The sequence below is a fragment of the Ictidomys tridecemlineatus genome, chromosome 4 (genome assembly GCF_052094955.1).
Source record: "Ictidomys tridecemlineatus isolate mIctTri1 chromosome 4, mIctTri1.hap1, whole genome shotgun sequence".
Lineage (NCBI taxonomy): Eukaryota > Metazoa > Chordata > Mammalia > Rodentia > Sciuridae > Ictidomys > Ictidomys tridecemlineatus.
In genome coordinates this window covers 190,999,576-191,014,158 of record NC_135480.1, presented here as the reverse complement: position 1 = coordinate 191,014,158, position 14,583 = coordinate 190,999,576, and the positions used below count along the sequence as shown (strand labels likewise).

General features: G+C 58.6%; 1 protein-coding gene across 10 annotated transcripts in view; it reads right to left on the bottom strand.

Annotated features, from left to right (window-relative positions):
- Nucleotides 1-9,467, bottom strand: part of Col27a1 (collagen type XXVII alpha 1 chain) — a 121,373-nt gene extending 111,906 nt beyond the window's left edge. For 5 of the 10 annotated variants that reach the window (XM_078048022.1, XM_078048024.1, XM_078048027.1 and 2 more), the window contains exons 1-2: nucleotides 7,774-7,949; nucleotides 1,991-2,061 (exon numbers count right to left, since the gene is read on the bottom strand). In XM_078048022.1, coding sequence (XP_077904148.1) covers nucleotides 1,991-2,061; nucleotides 7,774-7,832 — 130 coding nt within the window. In that variant the 5' untranslated portion in view covers nucleotides 7,833-7,949. Of the gene's footprint in view, nucleotides 1-1,990; nucleotides 2,062-7,773; nucleotides 8,313-9,396 lie in introns of those variants that run through there. The other 5 variants (XR_013438254.1, XR_013438255.1, XM_078048023.1 and 2 more) reach the window with 4 other exon arrangements.
- Nucleotides 9,468-14,583: the final 5,116 nt, after the last annotated feature.

Genomic DNA, 14,583 nt, shown 5'->3' with positions numbered 1-14,583 from the left:
GGCGGAGGGCTGGGCCACTGTGGAACACAGAACTCCGATCTGGCAGCACTGCCCGGGGTTCCGTAGTGGGCTCCAGAGGCAGCAAGACGCACCTGACCAGACCTGCTGGGAGCCCGGACCCCGAGCCTCAGTTGCCCCTGCTGAAGACCCAGGCAGAGTGCCTCACCCTAGGGCTCCTGGAGGGACGAAATGGCCACCTTCCCCACCATCCTGTAACTCTGCTCAGTCTGTTCCTGACCCCTGGGCCTCAGTTTCCCTGCCGGGAACACACGGGAGCTGGACCAGCCCTGGAGCCGGTGCCCTGGTCAAGGGTGTTCTAGGAAGAACTGGAGAGCTCGGGCTGACTGCACAGCTCTTGGATTTAAGACCCCGTTCTTCCCCAGGACTCAAGGGCCTGCTCTTCACCTCCAGTCTCCTTCCCTTCTTTCTCACACCTTCACCTGTCCCAGGCTCTAAGGTGGCATAAACCACGGCTTGGGGTGGACCTTGTAGGTCTGAAGCAATGGAACCCTCTTATCATCATGGAATACTTAAAACAGGAGCAGCCACTGGGTGGGGGTGAGGTGGGGGACAGCAAGCCACCTCACCCCTCCCCAGTCCCACGGTGACAGCCCCGTGCAGTGCGTCCCTCCCCACACACAAAGCCCACGGCCCAGAGGACCACAGCTGGCCAGGGAAGGCAGCCTGCAGGAGGCGTTCCTTCTTGTCCTCTCCAGGTGAGTTTCAAAGCCAAAGAGCAGCCTGTCTCCAGGACCCCCAAAGACCTTCTATAGCTAAGGGACAAAGTCTCAAACTCTGAGACCGGAGTTACAATGAATCTCTGGCCACTGCAGAGAGGAAAGGGCAATGCTGGTCCAAACTCTTGGGATGAACAAAATCATTTTTAAAAATGGTAAATGCTTTCCATGCGTGTTTTCTCAACTGACCCAACAACCTGTGAAGGTGGACCCTTTACCCTCCCCGCTCCATAGCCGGGTTAGATGGAATCACTTGCCCGAGAGCAAACAGCTTATCAAAGGCACATCTGGGGCTGGAACCCAGGGCCCCTGACCCCGGGGTCTCTGTTCTTAGCCACTCGGCTCGACTACTCTGGAGCCGCCCAGATTCACTGGAAGGCAGAGTAGAGTCACTTCCAGAATCCCGTCAGGGGGGAAGAGACGGGGGACAGGGAATGAATTCAGCCCAAGGCCAAGATGGAAGGGCCCGGCCAGCTGGCCCCAGCAAGATCCCTTTATTACATAAACCTGGCTCCACACAGCTCCGGCCGCTCCCCAGGCCCCTCGGAGCCTGACTCAGGACTCTGGACAGCTGTTCACCTACTTTGTGGGGGAAACAGCAAGCTTGGAAAATATGACATTTGCACAAATGTTGCTGCCCGGTATTAGTCTCTTCCGGGCATGGACCTCCCTCCCAAGGGCCCAATCCCTGCCCAGTGGCCAGGTCAGGCCACGGGGACTCCCGGAGTGCCCGCTGCCTGCCCCAGAACACAGGCGGGCGTGGAGGAGGGGGAAGGGCAGCTATTTTAAGAGGCTTTGTGGCTGCTTGACAAACAGATGTGGGAAAGGTTTCGATTTCCGTGGGCAGCTGTGTAGCCGGCCCACTGCCGCCCTGGTCCCCTGAACAGCTCCTCAGCGACAGGCGGGAAGGGAGGATCTCACGGGAAGCAGAGGGTGGGATTCCAGGCTGAGAGATGGCAGTTGTGCACTTACTGTCTCCTGAGTGTACCCACTGGACAGAGAGGGGCACCTGAGGCTCATAAACCAAAGTGCCTCATAGAGATCTGCCCCAGACAGGGCCGTGACCATGGCCTCCCCTACCCCTTGCAAAGCCCCGTGGGTCATGAAAGAGAATGTGCCTGTGAGTGACCCCGTCTCCTGAGGGAGAACCGAGACACAGTCCCAATCAGGGGCACGGATGCCGGCAGCCCCTGAGTCCTCAGGCCCCTTCCGCCCTCCTTTGTCTCCCCTGGACAAAGAGAAGAGAGAATTACCTTCAGGAGCTCCTTGGGTGGAGGCCAGGTGACAGGCAGACCAGACTAAGATCCAGGCGAAGAGAAAGCCCCTAGGGACAGCAGACAGCACACACAGTCAGCTTTCGCCCTCCGCCAGACCCGGCAGGGAGCCGGTGGCCCAGCCCTCGTGCCACCCAGGGCTCCCCTGTAGAGGTGCCACCTAAGCCCCCAGGTCCCTGGGCCCAGGCTCTGGAGCAGGACCTGCCTGCAGGGTATCAACGCCCCCACCAGCTCCACAGACAGCTAAGCCAAGGTCATGGGGCAGGAGGACTTGCGCTGGGTGGCAGGAGACCCAGGGACCAGCTCAGAGCGGGTGCACTGAGCAACCAGGAGCCCGTCCCTCCCCACTCTGGGCCTCAGTCTCCATATCTCTACGGCCTCATGATCTTGAGACCCTGCCAAAGGCCCCTGCCAACGGGCGACGGAGCCACAGCAGAAAGGAAGGTCAAGTGGGAAGGCCCGACTTGACCATTTGAGTGGCCACTGACCATCAAGGGCAGGGGAGAGAGAGACCCCTTTCCCAGGCCCAGCACTGGGAAAGGCAGCTGCCCACTGACTTATGCAGATGGAACATGGGAAACCAGGAGGCAGGAGGCTGAACCAGGTGCACACTGGGCCCTGGGGCTTCTCGATGGGTGACCCCAGGGCGAGTCATTCAGCCCCTGAGCCTAGGTTGTCCCCATCCCCTCTCTCTCCTAGGCAGGCATGAGGATGAACTCAGTGCCCGCATGTTAAGGGCTCAGCCTGTCGATAGTCACAAAGGCCATCCCCCCTCTCCCCCCCCTCCGCCGCCAGCCCTGCACTGAGGCCAGGAGAGCTACAGGTCTGCTCAGGGGCTCCTGCCAAGACAGGCAGAGGCAACATCTGATTTCACCTTCCTGTGCCAGCAGCCACCGGTGACACCTGAAGCCACTCAGGGTATCTGATCCCCAGGTGGGCAGAGGGGAGGGCGGCACGTGGCCAGAGATGGCCAGGATGTAGGCAGAGAGAGCTGGGCCAGGTGGGTGGGGAGGACCAAGGCTGGGTGGGCAGACCAGGGTCCATTTCCAGCTAGGATGGTGTGCAGCTGGGGAGCCCCAAAATCCAGGAATCCAGCCTGCCAGAATGGCCGTCCGATGCCCCGGACCCTGGGTCCTTTGGAAAATAAGCTCAGCCTCCATTAGTTTTCCCTACTCTCAAATTTAATAGTGATTCCCATCAACGGCAACCATAACCAGGGCGCTTTGGAAGACACTGGTGCTTCTCCACCCACAGCCATCCCTCCATCCTGCAGTCACATGTGGACACGGACTTCAGAGGACTCCAGATGAATCTGGACAAGCCTAAGCCAATCCTGGGAATGGCATGCATATATTACTCAAATGTGGCCAATGAGATGGGAGCGGTCCTGTCAGGAAGCTCGGGAAAGCTCTTCAAAAGGACAAAGAGGTTTTCTTCTAGCCTTTGTATGTCATTGAGTGAGGACATCCGACTTGGAGTTGTTGCAGCCATTTTGCACATGTGAGCTAACAAGCCTCGTGTACAGATGAGGATAGCAGAATGGAAAATAACGCGTTGAGATGCTGAATTAACCAACCCTAGCATTGCTCTTCCTTGGGGGCCTCTTAACATGGGAAGCAATAATCCCATTATTATTTAAATCATGCTGAATTGGCACTTCCCTTACTTGGAGAAAACTCATTTGCCCGCAAGCCGGCTGGAACAGCTCCCAGGTGCTGATGATGGTCCCTTTGCACATCCTGCTCCATCAGCTGGACCCTGCTCTCTGCCTGGTCAGTTCCCACACGTCCATTAGCTCCCAACTTGCTGTGCTCTCTGAGTCACACCACACCCACATCAAGTACTTGGTCACCACTGTCCACTTCCCTTCCTAGAAGACGTCCCCCAAGGGCAGAGTGAGCTGGCCTGTTCCCTCGTCCACGCCTGGCAGACACATGGGAAGTGTCCAGTGCATTCTCACGGGATGAATGAAGATCAGCTGGAATCACGGGGCTCTGGGCCTTGAAGGGTCCTCCCAGCACCTTCGTCCGGCTCTGCTCTGGCTTTCCCAGCCCCCTCCCCCACTGCATGGCCTGCCCTCGGGCTCACCAGGGCAATGGTAAAGGTCAGAGTGCCCAGGTGCCAGGTGAGAAGGGCAGGGTAACCCCCTGCAGACCTCCCACGCCAAGCCAACGGCAGCCTCATTGGTGCTGGGAAGGATCACAGTGGCCAGAGCCTGCACTGACCCAGAACTTCCCAAGAGATGTTGTTTAATTTGGCACTGGAGAAGACCAAGGTGGGGACGCGGGGACAGGCACCTCCCCGTCAAGGCTGCTCCGCACCTAACTCCTTCTTCACTACTGATTCCTACCAGGGACACCCTCCAGGATACTGTGGCCAGATGGACGGGGAAGAGCTGTCCCCTGCATCCTGGTCTCGACAGCCCCCGTGGCGCGCCCGCACACCAAAGGCTCTGAGAAGTCCTGCAGCAAAGCAGTACCCACACTGGCTGCCATCCTGCAGCCCCCCAGGCCAGAGGACCCGGGAACTCATTTGTCCTGAGAATGCCTTCTCAAAGGACATTGCTCTTCTTTGCCTTTCTGAGTCCCTGCCACCCCTTCGTCTCTGTCACTGTCCCTCCAAGCCCCTTCTTCTCCTGGACTCTCCGTGCACCGGCCCTTACTCCGGACGTCCTTCCCTGTGCCCTGCCACATCCTCCCTCCTCAGAATGTTTCCCAGGCTGACAAAGAGAGGCCAGGCAGGAGAGAGGAGCTCAGGGACACTCATGTCCTCCCCGATGGATCGCTCTGGTGTGGCTAAGGCAAGACGATGACTCTTTAGAGTGCTAGAGAAGAAACCGGAGGGAAAGATTTTAAATCCTCCAAGCTCAGGAGAAACAAGACTCAGGAGGATGGAATGGAATCTCCTCTTTGGCTAACATCGTGGCCTCTAGCCTGCAGACCGGCCGCCCATTCATTCACCTCCGCAAACACACTGCCCTGCTCGATGGGTGCACCGACCCACGACTCCCCAAGGGTAGAGCACATTTGAATGGGAGAGGGTCCTTAAAGATCACCCAGGGGCCAGACTCCTATCCCCTGAGAGGAGAAACGACTTGCCTAAAGCCACAGACCCCACTGGACAGTCTCCAGAGGAGAAGAAACTGGAGGCCTGTGGGGCCTTCCTGCGTGCCAAAGACCACAGTCCCTGCCTTCACCAACAGGAGCAAGAGACGTAGCCAGGGAAGCCAACAAACCATCTAGTAAGTAAGCTCCGGGCCTGGAAAGTTGGCTCCCAGAGGCCCTGCTGCTTCTTCCCTCCGGTTCCAATCCTGTTTAGCTACTGAGAATAAGGCTGGTGCCGGCGCTGGCTCGGGCTGTGTTCTAGCAGACTTCTGTTTCCACCACCGCCTGTGGGCCCTGGCTCAGCGAAACCCGGGCTCCAGGATGTCGGGAAGACTCAAGTGCAGGGGCCAGGGAGGACAGGAGGTGGCCCTAAGCACAGCCACAAGAAAGGGGCCCCAAGAAGGGCACCCAGCTGTTCCTGTCCCTTGCCACCCCCCTGCAGCCCACCCATCATGACTGCTCCTGGACAATGAGGCAACCAGAACCTGTACCCTGTCTGGACGGTCCTTCTTCTGTCCTTGTCACCTGGACACGCACAGGACCCAGAGATCCACCCCAGCTTAACATTCCCGGGAAGCTCAGAGCTCAGACCCAGCAAGAAGGCGGCCCTGTGGACACTACTCCCGCGGGTCAGCTGGGAGCCATGGAGTGGCAAGGGGGTGGCCATCCTGCCTGCCTCCGTGGCACAGCCAGACCTTGTGTGCCCAAATGGCCACACCCAAAGTCCTTTCTCCATACCTTACACCGCCTCCATGGGCACACAGACAGGTCATCAGTCTGGACAGGATGCAGCCCAGAACTTTCCCATTGACTCACACACTCATTCAAGAAGTGAGTAGTAACACAAATAACAGCTGCCATTTTTGAGGACTTACTCCATGTCAGGCGCTGTTCTGAGCTCTTTTACAAGAACATTGTCGGTAGCCATCCCCAAGCCCTGCCAGCTGGAGATGGGCATGCCCCTTCGTGGATCAGAGAGGTGAGAGGCTTGCCCAAGCTCACGGTTGCAAGCCCCCCTGAAGTTAGCCCGGGAGGCTTCCCTACCACCCTCCACCACCCAAGGGCTGGTACTTCCCCATGCCAGGCCAGGCAGTGAGGGCATCAGAGGATCCCCGATGCAGAGATGGGGGAGCAGATTGGCCAACAAAATAATAGGGAAAGTGTTCTCAGGAAGGGCAGAGAAAACGGGTGACATTTTGAGGCTGGTGAGACTGTGGAGGGACCGCAGGGCTTACAGAAGCAGAGGAAGGGAACATGCTCTGAGTGCAGAGAGGAAAGGCAGACAAGCAGGGGGCGGGGATGTCATGGTGCTCACTCTGGTGACCGGTGGGGGAGCAAAGCTGGGAGGCACACTAGAGTCAAAAGGCACAGGACCCACAGCCAGGGAGACAGGGGGAGGTAGGAGCTGGCCTCAAAGCAGTGTGACGGCCCATTTGCCCAAAGCTTGGGCTGGGTGCTAGGGTGCTTGCCTGGCACAATTTCTCTGCCCAACCGCTGGCATCTGCCCTGGCTCAAGGTCTTCTGGAGAAAATGAGTCAGCACCGCGCTCACTGGGGCTGTGTGCGTGTGTTGCGGTGGGGGTGGGGGAATCTCAACCAGCCAGCTTTTTCCAGGACATGGGGAAGAAGGGGGGGCATCATCCCCCCTGATTCCAACTCAGAGGGGCGGGGCATGGCGGGCCGGGGCGGGGCTACAGCCCTGACCAGCCTCCTGGGAGAGCCCTTTGGGTCCTGCAGGATGGAAAGACTGTGTTTGAGCCCCAGCCCACAGGGCCCAGGGCTGCTCCCAGCCTCGCTCACTCCCACACACACCCACACGAAGCGACTCGCCCTTGCACACCCCCTCGCTCTCTCCAAAAACTTCTGCACAAGCTGGGAATCCCAGCCCCTGGGTGCCAGCTGTGCTCAGCCCCGCCTCGGAGATTCCCTGCCCTCCTCTGGCCTCGGTCCCCATCTGTACAAGAGGCTGGATTTGGTGATCTTCCAGGGCCCTTTCTGCTCTGACACGCCGGCTCTCACTTTCTCTCTCGCACTCGGGAGAAGGACAGGAACTAAGTGCTCCCCCGAGAAGCTGAGAAACAGACACCCAGACACACACACACACACACACACACACACACACACCCTTCCAGAAACGCCGGGACGTGCAGAGCCACACAGACACTGAGTCGGGAGCAGAGCCCCCGGACCCGGAGACCGAGAAACGTGTCCACAGCCTCACAAGAACCGATGGAACCAGAGACGTACGGACTCGGACATGCAGATACCGAGCCACTGGAACACACCGAGACCGCCCCGAACAGAGATCCTCTCCTCCCCCAAGTGTCCCCAAAGTTCCCACTCTGCAGGTCTCCTCCTGGGCGCTCCCCGCACCACCACCCACCCCCAGTTGGCTCCACACCGACCCTCCGGGCTGGTCCCCGCCCCATAGGGACCCGGCAGCAGAGCCCGGCGCTGCAGGGCAGGCAGTGCTCGCCAACCCTCGCCCGGCTGGGAGAGCAGCCCCTGTTAACCCCTGGAGTCCCGCCTCGAGGAGAAGCAGGAAGGGACAGGAAGCTGACGTTCCGCTGGAAGCGTCCGGCGCGGCGGGGAACCCCAGCCCTCTCCAGATCCTAGCAGCAGGAAGCTGGGGAGGGGGCGTCCCCGAGCTCGTACTCACCCCCCGCGTGCCACCGCCACCGCTGTGCCTTGGGCCCCCAGCGCGGATCCCGCTCCCATGGCAGGCCCCTACTTCATGCTCCCGAGCCCGGGGGGCAAGTGTGGGCGCGCCCCATGGGGCCGCCAGCCCCCGGCCCCGCCGCGCCAGGCCGGCTCAGAGCGCGCGGCCCCCGCGCCCCCAGCGCAGCCCCGCGCCTAGGGGCGCTCCAGCAGGCGGGCAGCGCGGCCGGGGCCCCGCGGGCGCCCGCGCCAGGCCCATGGTCCCAGGAGTCCGGGCGCAGCGCTCGCCCCTGCCTCGCTCTTTTTCTGCTTCCACGGAAAAGGAAGAAGCAAGAAAAAGAGGGAGATGATCAAACTTTTGGAGGCGGGCTGCTGGCGGTCTCTGGAGGCAGAGCAAGGCCGGGCGAGGGCGCGCGGAGGGCGGTGGAAGCTGCCTCCCCGCCGGCCTGGGGGAGGAGAGGAAAAGGAAGGATTTGGGGGAAATGAAGGCGATTTAAAGTCTCGGCCCGCGGCAGCTCTCCACCTTCCCCCTCCCCGCGCCGGGCCGCCCTCTGCTGCCCCCTGCTGCCCCCTGCCGGCCGCGGCCAGGGACACAGCCTCAGCCGGCCCGCCACGGCCCCGCTGGGACACCAGCCCCCTCCTCCTTGTAAAGATGGGGAAACAGATTCACCGAAACAAGGGATCGCCCAAGGCTGCACAATGATTGACGGCAGAACCTGGATTAGGAATTTCTGACCTGTGAGACTGCAGGTCCTCAAATCTACGGGGCGGTTTGGTGGAAGAAAGGGGATAGATTCAACTCCTGAAAGAATCTCAGAGTTTCTAGGACAGAACTGGGAACAGGACTTGGAGTCCAGACTCCCACAACAACCAGTGTTTTCACCCCCCGACACCCACCAAAAAGATTGCTTCACCAGATTCTGAGTTCCCGGGAGAAAGAACGTGGTGGGTGGGCGTGTTTGTGTTTGCTCACCCTCCTCTCCTCTGCAGCTCGGTCAGAAACGGGGATTTAATCCCCCAGAGTGGAGTGGACACCCTGGGATCCCACACTGGAGCGCGGAGCTGCACGGCTTTGCCCGCCGCGGGTAGATTCTCACATCCCCAACCCCAGGCCAGCACTGAGACTAATCCCCACCCCCACCTCCACCTCTTTGGGCAGACGAAAACACACACACACACACACACACACACACACACACACACACACACACACACACCAAATTCAGATACACGCTCACACTCATTCACATGCAGGTATGCAGCCATGCAACTTAGGCTCACGTAAAAAAACACCCTGGGATGTCTGGATTCAGCGCACACTCGTGCACAGGAGTGTTTGCACTCACTTAAATACACCCTGTGCTGTCCATATCCTCCTCAACGTACACATCAGCGCGCACACCGCACATACACACTCCCACGTGCACATACAGACCATGTACCCAACCAAGTGCACACACATACACGCACACCCCTCCACAAGTGTCCACCACACTCATGCACGCACACACACACACATACACACACACTCACGTCCCAGGCTTGTACCCACCTCTGCATACGCGCGCACCTTTACGCACACACACCAATACTCCTAGCGCTACAGGAGTCCCCAGGCACTTACTGTGTCCCTAAGTGCGAGGCTGGCCGGTCGGTCCTTCCACGGGCGCCTAACGGCATTTGTATTCATGGGTCCCCGCAGCCCCGAGCTCGGGCGCGGGGGGCGGGGGTGGGTTGTCCCCTTCCCTAAACGGGGCGCGGGCGCGCGGAGCGCAGCGGCACCGGGAGGGGCATGGGCGCGCGGGACTGCGCAGCCTGCCCGGTCCGCCTGCGCTCGAACTTGAGCCGCTCTGCGTCCTCGGGCTCCGGCGCGAGCTCCGGGAGCTGGGGGCGGCTCATAGGTGCTGGGGCCGCGGCGCCCGCTGGGCCTTTTGAAGTCTCCGCTGGGGGCGGGGAGGGGACGCTGAAGGCGGCCTTTTAAACCGTGGCTGCACGCGGGCTCGGTGGAGCAAGGTGTCTGGTTTCAACAAACTTTAGGAAAAGTCCCAAACCGGAGCGGGGGAGGGAGCCGCAGAACTGTGTGCTGCTTCCTGAAGGGGGCAGAGCACCCATGGTTGCCAGGAGGGAGGCAGCCTGGGTACCCAAGAACCTGCAGGCGGCTGGATGGCGCGCGCAGCTACCACTACCGCCAGGCGCCCCTACATTGAACCTGAGTTCTTAACCTCAGGGTAGAGGAACCCTAGAGGGTGCAACTGTGCACCAATTTTACACACTCGCGCATTCTTCTGGAGAGAGGCGCCACGGGTTTTCAGAAGACCGCAGCCCCTGAAGGTTGAGCACTCCGTCCACTCATAACTGGTATTTTTTGAGCTGCATACTTTGTGCCAAGCACATCGTGTCTTTGTTTACATTTTTGGTATTTTGTTCATAGTGGATTTTTTTGCATTAATTTTGATACTGTGGAAGTACTGCATTAAATATTATGTATCTTGATTATTTGGGGGGGGCTTTTGATACCCCACTAGATATTGATCTCCATGATAGAATTATATCTGTGTGTGCTCCCTAGTATTTTGCATCTTCACTTGCCTTGGGGTTCAGGCCCTGTCAGGTGCTGTACTGAGCACCACTTTCTGAGGAAGACCTGATACTATGTCTATTTTCAGAAGGGAAAGTGGAATATAGGCTGGTAGGTGATGCAGTGGGATTTGAACCCAGGTAGCCTGACTCCAACCTTCTGCATCTCAGCAGGATGCTCCAGGTTTAGCCTTGGAGGGATTCTGAGCAGATCCTTGTCAGCATCTTTAGCTTCATACCCCAGCCCTGAATCCAGTCTGTACTACCTGCACCAGCTGAGGGGCTTCAAGGCCCATGTCCCTATTGCTCCTCTCAAGCGCTCGCGCTCTCTCTCTCTCTCTCTCTCTATCTCTCTGTCTCTCTCCTCCATTTCTGCCTGTTCACAACCTCTTCGTCCTCGTCACTGCACTGCCACACCACCCATGCCATCGTGCATATAATGATATTATCATGGTCAGTTCCATTTCTGTGTCCACCCAGCATGGAACTGGGAACACAAGAGATAATCCAACCTCTAGTAATTTAAATTAAGTTCATTAAAAAAAAAAACTCCCACAATATGCAAACCTTATACAAGTCCTCAACGGAAGAGGGTCTTCCACTATGGGGTCAGGGACAAAGAAATTTGCACATGGTTCTGGGTTCTGGGCATGGACACGTGTGTAGTGTGGGTAGAAGATATGCACGACAAGTTGGGGTGGGGAGGAGAGCCCTCTGCAGCCACAGGAAGACAACACAAGGAGATGCCACGGATGTTATCAGAGAGATCTGGGTCAATCCAACTGCCAGACAGACTGAGGGATGGAGGGCCACCAAGGAAGGGTCCCAGGAGGAGGTAGCGTGTGGGCCATGAAGGATGTGTTGAATGAACCTGCAGCCACGGAGGAGGGACATGTCCAGCGGAAGAGTCACAAATCACCAGGAAGGAGGGAGTCAATCTCAGGGAGGTTTTAAAAACTGAGTAAATGGAGCCCAGAGTCATCCAGCTCTTCCCACCATAATGTGTGGGTGACAGCACGTGACTCACTGGCCACAGAGCCATTTCCAGGCAAAGGGATGCATTTCCTCAAAAGTCAGGCAGCAGGTCACTGGCTGAACGCCAAGTCCTTTCCAAATCTCACCCCCAGATCTGGGTGTGCAGTGAACGGTCAATGGCAAGGAGCCCTGCGCCGCAGAGGACAGCCCCAAGGCCCTGTGGGAAACTCCTGAGAGCCCAGTGGGATGGAAGGCGTCCCCTCCTAGAGCCTCAGTCTCCCCATCTGTAAAATAGGTGCCTTGGCGTGGCACTCTGCAAGGGCCTTTTGTGCTCAGAACTACAAGACTGTAACTCAACAACAAATCCCACCGAGACGCCGGACACCCCGGGCTCTCTGCATTTTGCCAGGTGGGGACGAGTATGAGGCTGGTGGCTTTCCAGGAGCTCAGGGTCAGCTGGAAAGAGGACATGGATGCTCATAAGAACTCCAGAGAAGGGCCCTGCTTCCTGCTCCTGCTGCCTCCTCACACCCAGCCCTTCACCACGGAGGGCCCTGGCACAGAGACAGTGCCCCCCTGTGGAGGGGACAGGCCACCCACAAGCCAGCCCTCAGGGGGCCACCTCTGTGTGGCAGAAGGCAGTAAGCCTGGAGGCCAGGCGGACAGTGACCGCCAGGCCCACATGGGCATTTTCAGGATTGCGGCAGACAGATGGGAATCGTGGCTGATGGGGACTTCGGGGACCACATAGTGGTGGACAGACACATAGTAGGTGCTCAGTGACTGCTGCTGAACCACTAGAAGAAGTCTTCACAGGTGTCAGGGGCTGCGCTGTGGCCAAGGACCCATCACATCAGTTCATCCACCAAGCTTTTTCTGATGACCTACTGTGCGTAGGCAGTGCTTCCTGCCCTTGATGTGTTAAGCCCTGGGGAAAGAGGCCAGCCAGAGAGAGAGAGAGAGAGAGAGAGAGAGAGAGAAGCAGGGAAGAAAGTCCTGCCTCGAATCACGCTTAACAAGGAAAACTTGCTAGTTCCCACTTATCTTCCCAGGCCTGGGCGCTGCTGGGCACACAGGAGGGACCCTGCTTTTGCATTTGGCCCCACCCAGCATGTAGCATGGGAGGTGCACCCAGTACACCTCTAATAAGAGTCGTTATTCCCAGGTCACTCAACCCACAGGGCAATGCTGCCCTGCACGGTGCCCTGAGATGGGCACTGGCCACCGGCTAATTCAAGCTGTGGTCCTGGAGGGCAGAAGGGCCATGTTTCGTCTCTGACACCAGCACAGACACCACGTCTGGCACCTAGGAAGGGCTCCACGGATGCAGAATGAACAGGAATAAAGGGATAAAGCGAAGCTCACCCGGTTAGACCACACCAGCTCCTCCCGACACCCCACCCTCCTACAGGATGACAGACCCAGTTTTAGGTGCTACGCTACGGCTGTCGCGGTGAGCGTAACACAAAGTGTCCATCTTCACGGAGGGACAGAAAACACCCGGCAGTCTGCTGGCGATGTCAGGTTGCAGGGAGCGTTCTGAAGGCCAGTAAGCTGGCAGTGGGTGGGAGACCAACGGTGGGACTGTCACTAATGGAGTCCAAGGTGAAACTTCTCCAAGGAGCTATTGTTTGAGCTGCAACCTGGAAGAAGTGAGGGGCTGAGCCATGTCAGTAAAGAACCAGGCCAGTGACAGCGGCAAAGAAGGCGGGATGCCCACTGGCTCCTCCTCCCTGTCGATTCTTGTCTACTTGTATGCCACACGTTCCCTGGGGGCAACCCAGCGCCACCCCTCACTGCTGCATTCCCCACCTAGAACAAAACATTTCAGGAAAATGAGTGAGCGCCTGTGGATGTACTGAACAGGCCATTAGTGTTGAGCTCTGGGTCACCTCCAGCGGGTGACAGCGGAGACAAGCTTGGAGAATCTCCAGGCCTCGGCTCCTGGGGCCACCTCTGCCTGGAAGGTCCTTGGTGCTCTTCCTCACTGGGGTCAGCATCTGCCCGGCCCTGCCCGGCCCTGCTCCCGCCTGCCTGGTTCGCTGCGCGGTTCACGTTGGCGTAGGTATCGGTCTTGCACATCTGCTGGATTCATGGCTGGTCGTACTTCATAGAGTACCTCGGTGAGTGCTGGATGACCAAAGGCAGGGAGGGAAGAGGGATGAATGGGGACAGGGCAGGTGGCCCATCTGCCTAAGACATCCCCAGACAGGGCACACGCCCATGGCCTGCCTTGCAGAACCAACAGATTTCCTCCTCGTCCACTCTCTTCTTGGGAATTGACCCTCCTAGGTCAAGGGTTGAATCCTGCCTGGACAGAGCCCACTCAGGTGGCCTCTGTCCCCGGCCTCTGGGATGTGGGTGGAATCGTCCACACGGGGGCCTCTGTAGACAGCTCACCTCGAGTGCACTCGGCAGTGGGGGACCCAGACTGTGCTGCTTGGAGAGGTGGCAGCCATTTTGCTGGAATGGGGCCCCGTGTCCTGGGTCCGTGGTCAACACACAGGGTGGTGGAGAGGGAAGGCAAAAAGAAATCAGGTCCTTAAAGACTTGTTGGTCTGTTTGTTTGCAGTGCTGGCATCAAACCTGTGACCCACGAACGTAAGTAAGGGTCCCACCGCAGAGCTGCACCCCAGCCCTGAAGATGCTATTGGATAGGAGACTGGGCACCCAGGCGGCCCTTCCTCAAAGCCACTGAGGTCACTTGGAGTGGGTTTCTTTCCTCCAGCAGCTGAGAGTAGCCCAGGTCTCTACCAGAAAGACCCATGGGTCACAGTGACCATGACAGTGGCAATCCCTCCTCTGCAGACAGCTCTAAACAGGTTCATGTCCAGCCTCTGGGGGTCCACACGCACATGGGTGGACGGGTGGATGTCAGCGCCTCTGGTTTAGAGAAGGAAGAAACAATCATGAAAGGGCCTCGCCCCAGCTTGGCCCGCGACAGAGGGATCTCTGGTACCAGAACGCGCTGCCACGTCCAGGGTTCCGTAGTACCAACCTCACCTGTGCACAGGGGAGCAGGTCCCAGGGCCACGGAGCAGCCACCCAGTGCCAGCAGGTCAGGGAGGGCCAAGCGAATCTCAAAGTGTGGGGATTCCTCCAGTCACACCTGTGGCCTCTCCTGTCCATACTGTGACCTCTCCTGTCCATGTCTGTGACTTCTCCTGTCCATACCTGTGACCTCTCCTGTCCACACTGTGACCTCTCCTGTCCATACCTGTGACCTCTTCTGTCCACGCCTGTGACCTCTCTGTCCACA